General features: G+C 38.4%; 1 protein-coding gene and 1 long non-coding RNA gene across 2 annotated transcripts; both read right to left on the bottom strand.

Moving 5' to 3' along the window:
- Window positions 1-230: 230 nt before the first annotated feature.
- LOC134176785 (uncharacterized) lies at window positions 231-1,209 on the bottom strand. Its single transcript, XR_009969353.1, has 2 exons — window positions 744-1,209; window positions 231-678 (listed from the first exon to the last, which is right to left on the bottom strand). It is a non-coding gene; the product is annotated as an uncharacterized LOC134176785 (long non-coding RNA).
- Window positions 1,210-2,328: 1,119 nt separating this feature from the next.
- LOC134177159 (uncharacterized) lies at window positions 2,329-6,560 on the bottom strand. Its single transcript, XM_062643903.1, has 8 exons — window positions 6,530-6,560; window positions 4,520-5,367; window positions 4,422-4,460; window positions 4,260-4,355; window positions 4,146-4,203; window positions 3,269-3,533; window positions 2,866-3,210; window positions 2,329-2,691 (listed from the first exon to the last, which is right to left on the bottom strand). Exons 2-8 carry the CDS (start codon window positions 4,662-4,664, stop codon window positions 2,554-2,556), a joined length of 1,086 nt encoding a protein of 361 aa, XP_062499887.1. The 5' UTR covers window positions 4,665-5,367; window positions 6,530-6,560; the 3' UTR covers window positions 2,329-2,553.
- Window positions 6,561-7,566: the final 1,006 nt, after the last annotated feature.

Below are 7,566 nucleotides of genomic sequence, written 5' to 3'. Positions count from 1 at the left end.
GTTTAAATTCAATTGAAAGTTTCTTCCCTCAATACGAGTCATTCGAAGTTTTGAAATGTTGATAAGTGTAGACATATCTGACCACCACTATGGCAAATATGTAGTTTCAATATCAACATCTGCCTTTAGTACAATTACTTTGATCCAACTGACCGTCAAATCAAGAAAGCAGGACAGCAAAATCTTGATGTAGCTATGTTATATAGTTGACTATAGATTGATACACACACTTTCCATTCTAGTTATATTTGTATCAATTAAGTTCACATGCAGCGTGGTCTCTATGATTACAGATCTACTTCGATATCATTGAGAGTTTCAACAATTACATGTCTCCCCTCACAATTAAGTATTGATGCGCACTTGCAAAGTAATCTATTTACAGAAAGTAGCTCAAGATATTCTAGCCTTTGCGCTAACTACAGGTCTCGATCGGCCAGTTTGTGATCACATCGTCTTGCATAGCTGCTTCAACAAGAGCACAAGGACCAACATTTCTTAGTGGATGAACAACTGATGCTGTTAGATCATGTTCAAACTTCTCATCCTTCCAGCTAGGTTCCAACAGACAGAAATATGTACAATATTTCAGCATTTGCATCATCGTCTCTTGTAAACTTTTATAATTGTTTCTCCTAAATAGTGTGTCATACTTCAATGAAGAATATTGACCATTTCCTATACAACCAATCTTGTGAATGTGAGAACATCTATCTCAACAGAGATGCTGGCATCAAACAGACCCTTCAAGTCATCTGGAACTCTATGTGACATCTCCCAGTCTCAATGATGTTTGCTTTCTAAAAAGACACAGGTGAAAGAGCAAATGTATCTTCTGAGAGGATTCAACATGTTACCACTGCAAATTAACGTTCCTTAATTAACTAAAGCATAAACGCGCGCGCGCGCGCGTGTGTGTGTGCGTGTGTGTGTGTGTGCGCGCGTGCTACTTTCTCCGTTGTGTTAGCGCTGGTTCAATTATTCTATCCGGGAGATCCGCTTCCATGAGCACGAGCTTTGGTAAGCTGTAAACAAAGTGTCTAGCAACAAGCACAAGCATAGCTAGATCAAAGAGAAACTTTACTAGCTAGAGTATCACTATAGTTGTTGACTAAATAGAACTGTTAAAAATAAATTACCGAGGAAACAGCGACGAATTCACTCCATACGCGCATCTGCACAGCCACACCGACTATTTCCCTTGGCACGCATGCGTAAATAACCTACATTGTCTGGACAGCGAGCGGTCGTCTGACGAGCATGATCTCATGAGGCTCATGAGAAAAGATCAAGAGCTTCATGAGGCAAGATCAGGAGGCTCATGAGAAAATTCAGGGTCGAGGCTCATGAGAAAAGGTCGGATCTCATGATCTTGTACGCATGAATTTCGGCTCATGAGCCATAATTCTCATGAGGATTGTCCCAATTTCCTCATGAGAAAGGGGCGTATCTCATGAGGAAATTGGGACAAAGCTCATGATATTTTCTGCATGGGTGACTAGTAAGTTTCACTCCTACTTCCGCATGACAACTAATGTGTCATAAACAGCACGCATTCATTCTACTAAATCTCTTAACTTACCGTACGTACGCATGCAGTGCATCCTTCTATTGAATTTTCCTTCAATTGGCCATTTACTCTGCTCGGCGCATGCGTGAGCCCTAGGTAGATATTGGCTCGTAGATAGAGCGACGTTCTTCTACCGTTTGTGCATTGTATACGCTGATAAGACGTCGAGAATCGACCATTTCGTATATGCAGAGTGCTAAATTGAGGAATGTTTTTGTCTTTCGGCAATCGCCTCTAGACTATAATTAGTTGTTTTATCACACTTTGCCGATGTTCTCAAACGAAAACTGGCGCAGGATTTCCAGATATTCCTATCTTTATATTTACATTTATGAAGAAAGCAGAACTGTAAGTGTCTTTCATGCTATCTGCGCGTCAAATAATGGTAGCAGATCACAAACTTTCTTGAGGAAGAGACGTGTTTTGTCATTGAAAGAACACACACACACACACACACACACAGACACACACACACACACACACACACACACACACACACAGACACAGACACAGACACACACACACACACACACACACACACACACACACATACACACACACACACACACACACACACACACACACACACACACACACACACACATATACACACACGCACATGCAGACACGCACACACACACACACACACACACACACACACACACACACACACACACACACACACACCAAATACACATGCACGCACAACCAAATTCAGTATTACTATGGTTTGACACATGATTACTACTACGTTGTAGCTCAAAGACCAGTTTTTGTGTATTTTGTTGACAGTACAATAAAGCGAATGCTTTGTCTCTTTGTAACTGTTAGCAACGTTACAGCTGAAGTCGACAATCAAAAAATCTAAAAATGTTATGCAAAAATTAGAAATTAATGCTGAAAATTGAAACCAACTAAACAGCGACAATTTGATGTTTGAAGAATGTTAAACCGTTGATTGAAAATTTGCGTTTCTCAGTCTCTCAGAGTTTCTGTTTGTCGCTTCTGGGCGGTGGTTGCTCAGAATTCATTTCAGAATATACGACACTTGGTTTTGCTAGTTGCTGTTGGATTGAGCAAGAACAACTCGTTTCTAGCTCTTCATACTGAACTTCACTCGTCTAAGATTTAAGATAGTAACAAAAGCATAATACACGTATATAGTCAAATTACTTAGATCCATACCTAATTTAAGTAAATCAATTAACAAGTAACTTAAACTACATATATTTAAAATATTTAAATTAACTATTAAAACGAATATATAGTAATTTGTAATAGTTTAAATTAAGTACCTTTGCTGGAGGTTCTTCTTTGGTTGTTTTCTTGGCCATGTCGACTGTAGCATAAATTTTAGTAACTTGAAGAGACCCTCCTTCTTCTGCTGTTTTGAAATTCCCCATTTTATTTTTCGCGTCTTGGTTGAATTCTACCCGAGATTCTACCAACGTCACATTGTTGACGTCATCCACTTCTTCGGCCTTCCGACACGGAATGACTTCATAGAACGGAATAGGAACCTGTGGATTCGAAGAATCCCGGGGTCCAGAGCCGTTTGAACAACTTGGTAAAGCGTAATGCTTCCCTGGGTTCACTGTAGAGGTTGTTTGAATACTTGTCTCTTTGTATTGAGGCAAATCCTAAATTAACTATTTTTAATATTTGCGCCAGTTAATTAATAAACAAAATCGACGATACCTGGTTTACTGATTTTCTATCATCGTCAGTGGCTGAAGCTGCCTGGTTGTCTGGATGTAGCGGTTCTCCCCGAGCAGCTGGATGCGTTTCAACGACGTTAGAAAGAAAAGTCGAGAGTTTGGATTGTTCAGCAGATTCTTCTTCGAAAGGAGTCGATAACACGTCGTTTGCCTTGGGGTTTTGCTTGGACGGCAAAAACGTCATCGAATCGGATGGGGTACCGTCGACGTTCACATCTAACCAAAACTTCGTTTCTGCAGTATTGCTATATACAGATATTCGGTATTACTATATATACAGACAGATACATATTAAAGAGACAAATGAAAGATAGATAAGGGTGATAAATACAAATTTTAAGTGGAGGGTAACGCTGGCTAAGTTAGCCTAGCACTTTATGTAAAAGTAATATTATAACGCACTTTTATATGATTACATTACAAAAGAATTTTGGTGAGTTGTTTAATTAACATACTCGTGCACTTATCAAACGCAACAATCTGTTGATTGGAAGTTGGCATTTATGTCTCTGAATGTCATATTTCTATTAGATCGCAACACATATACAATGACATGTAATAGTTATGTTATTAGCTAGATCTAAACCATAAGTAGACACTACTAGAGTGTATACAGTAGCATACAGTAATATGTAAATATAGATACATCTATTAGAGATACCAAGTTGTCTTTTATCGTATTTTGTTACTCTGAACTTGGTTCATTAGGGATAATTACTTTACACTAAGGCAATTTATATGCCAAATAGCTTTACAAATTTAAGACCAGAAAAACTGTAAATTGTAAACATTCACTAAAATTTGAATTAAGTTATAATTCATGTGTGTGCAGGAAGATCTTAGACAAAGCACTTTACCTGTTTGCGTAAATGTGTGCAGTTGTTTGAAGATCTGAGTTCAATTCTCTTTTGCGAGCTGCAACGTAAAAGATCATGTTTTAGTGCTACAGGTTTCATGTAGCTCAAGTTCACCTGATTTTCGTTTGCAGCAAACAATAATGATGACGATCACGAAGATCAAAACTAGTGCACCAACGCTTGCCGCAGCAATAATGTATATAGGAATTCCTGTTGATACGTAGTATACAATAATTAATTAAGAAATGTGTTATTAGTACGCTGCAAGATTAGAACCTTCAGAGCTAGAATCTTTGTGAGGTGGAGGAGACGTTCCTGTGTTAAGATATCCGTTACACAGGATAGAGATTTGGTAATATATTGTTACATGTTACCTCTTGCCATTGGATGAGTAGCTAACTTACGATATTCTGTAGTTAGACTCAATCTCTGTTGGTAAGTTGTCGACTGACTTGATTTTTGTTGATTTGCTCTAGTTGAACTTGTTTGTTTAGCTGGTGTTGTTGAACTTGTTTGCATTGGAGGACTTGTTGGTTTATCTGATGTAGTTGGACTTGTTTGTTTGATGGGTGTAGCAGTACTTGTTTGTTTATCTGGTGTAGTTGGACTTGTTTGTTTGATGGATGTAGGAGTACTTGTTTGTTTATCTGGTGTAGTTGGACTTGTTTGTTTGATGGATGTAGGAGTACTTGTTTGTTTATCTGGTGTAGTTGGACTTGTTTGTTTGATGGATTTAGGAGTACTTGTTTGTTTATCTGGTGTAGTTGGACTTGTTTGTTTGAAGGATGTAGGAGTACTTGTTTGTTTATCTGGTGTAGTTGGACTTGTTTGTTTGAAGGATGTAGGAGTACTTGTTTGTTTATCTGGTGTAGTTGGACTTGTTTGTTTGATGGATTTAGGAGTACTTGTTTGTTTATCTGGTGTAGTTGGACTTGTTTGTTTGATCGCTGTAGGAGTACTTGTTTGTTTATATGGTGTAGTTGGACTTGTTTGTTTGATGGATGTAGAAGTACTTGTTTGTTTATCCGATGTAGTTGGACTTGTTTGTTTGATCGCTGTAGGAGTACTCTTTTGTTCATCCGATGTAGTTGGACTTGTTTGTTTGATCGATTTAGGAGTACTTGTTTGTTTATCTGGTGTAGTTGGACTTGTTGTGAGGTTGTCTGTCGAATCAGTGGTGAGCCTTAGAGAAACAGACTGATTTTGAGTGACGGACGTAAAGCTAAACAAATTGTTTATTCCTAAGAAAGCTAGAGTACAATATTTATAGGAAGGAGTCTAAATTGGTTACAGCTATCCAAGAAACGTAGACTCTTTGCGTATACAACAAATAGCAGCAAAAAGACGCAATGACGACTATATCTTTTATGCAAATATCTCTGCAGTAAGTTTTAGTAATTTTTGTTTAAGCTGAATCTCTCTAAATAGAAGTCTGATCTGTCTGTCTTTCTGTTCAGGGGCGTAGCGTAAACTCTAGAAATAGGGGACTAAGCTTTACGATGCTACTGGATACGCCTACTTGTAAAAACACGCGCACTTTTATTGGATTTCAATGACTGATGGTAGAATCAGTGGTAGATCCAGACTGGAAAAAATGTGGTTTATATACTGTATATACACAGCTTTGGTCCTCACACGTACTTACAGTTCACAATTTTACGTCCACGCCTACACATGATGGGCATGTCACGCTACCCTTCTAGTCTGTCTGTCTGTCTGTAACTACCGAGCAACAACAGCTCAAAGTTTGCATGACAAACTATGAGTGCATGCACGATCTAGGTCGACAGTGAAGGTGTCTTTCAGAGTTGTCTTGGGACGACGCTATTTCTTGCCTATCGAATTCTAGCCAGCCGCCACTTGCGCTCGAATTTCTTTAGAACGGGGCAATGGATCTCCACCAAGTTTGAAATGCCCGTTTGTGACCTCGGACAGTATAAACGGAGCGTGTCGTTTCTTATCGGGGACGTTTGTAGGAGTAAGATATTTTTACTATATCCGGGTTCTAAAAAATTCGGATATACGGAAAACAAATTATTCGGGAGTATGTGTTGTCTCCGCCTCTTTCGTGTAAGGGAACGGGCAGATCATCACGCGAGAATTTGTGCTAATTTTAATTAATTAAACGTGAATCCTGCTCTATTTGCCCAGGCAAGTAGACCCTGGCCCTCTGCTAGTCTTCTATAAAATGTGGCAACATTAGTGTACTGAGAACTGGTGCATTTGAAAATCAAACTCTATCATAAAGACAAACAATTAAGCTAAAGTACTCTACGTAACATACGCAAAACTAATGCTAAATTAGTGTAGACTTATTTATTTATCAGGTCTAATATAATTTTAAATAATTAACTAATCTTTCAACACACAAGATACGATCTTACCTGCACCAGATAGAACTTGCTGTACTATCAAGCTGTTGAGCATCTAATGTAAAACTTTTAGCAGTTGAGCAAGTCGTAAAATTGCAACGAGAAATATCTATATAGAATAAACAACAAATTTATTTATAATTTTGTTTAAAATATTATTATTCATACTTACCATTGATATAACTGATGAATGCATGTGCAGTAGTACTTCCAAAACAATTGGATGCATTAATGAAGACAGCTAGAATGCTTGTGTCGCTGGGTTTGTCAAATGTAGAACAAAACTGAGTTTGACTTTTAGCTGCCATACTGACGTCTTCTTTGGTCTGTATTGTAACAGAAGGAGGCGGAGTGCCAGCGATAATGACGCATACAGAAATGTTGTTGTCACAAATGGTTGCGTTTACTAGGTCAACAGCAGGAATGTCTAAATGTGAACATATTGTAGACATTTACTTCTAAACTGTAAATCAGTGCAGTAATGCTTACCGCCAGTGTTAATTGTAACACGTTTACCTCGATGTTTAGTCTCACTATTAACAACTTGCATGCTCTCGATTTGAATTCCGTTGTAACTCGAGTTTTGTAGAAGTACACTAGCATTCGACTTGATTGTTTCAAAAATTCCTTTCTTATGCAGAACTGCAATTGCTTCAAATTTTAATTTAGAATTTCCTTGGTAGATACCCCATCTATATGACTCTAATTTGTTGCCCGCCAATGGAATAGTTAGATTAACGCGTCTTTCTAGAAGCTGGTAGATGGTAAATTGTGGAGATTCGAGGCTGTAATTGTGAGGCCCTACACCTACAGACGCATTTCATGACGTCAAAGCAACGCGACAAAATTGCATTGGTTTACCGCATATGTATTCTTGCTCAGTTACTGCATACTTGATGACGGCTCCGAGCAACAGAAAGACTATGTGCGATGATCTCATACCAGCAGGTCTCCTTTCTTACCAGACTCGATTACGTCTCTCTCTTTTACTGGGTTTTACGTCGGAAATGTTCACACACAACGACGTAGTATCTTCAACTGGATGATCA

This window comes from Corticium candelabrum, chromosome 3, assembly GCF_963422355.1.
Source record: "Corticium candelabrum chromosome 3, ooCorCand1.1, whole genome shotgun sequence".
Taxonomy (NCBI): Eukaryota; Metazoa; Porifera; class Homoscleromorpha; order Homosclerophorida; family Plakinidae; genus Corticium; species Corticium candelabrum.
This window is presented reverse-complemented; position numbering and strand designations above follow the sequence as displayed.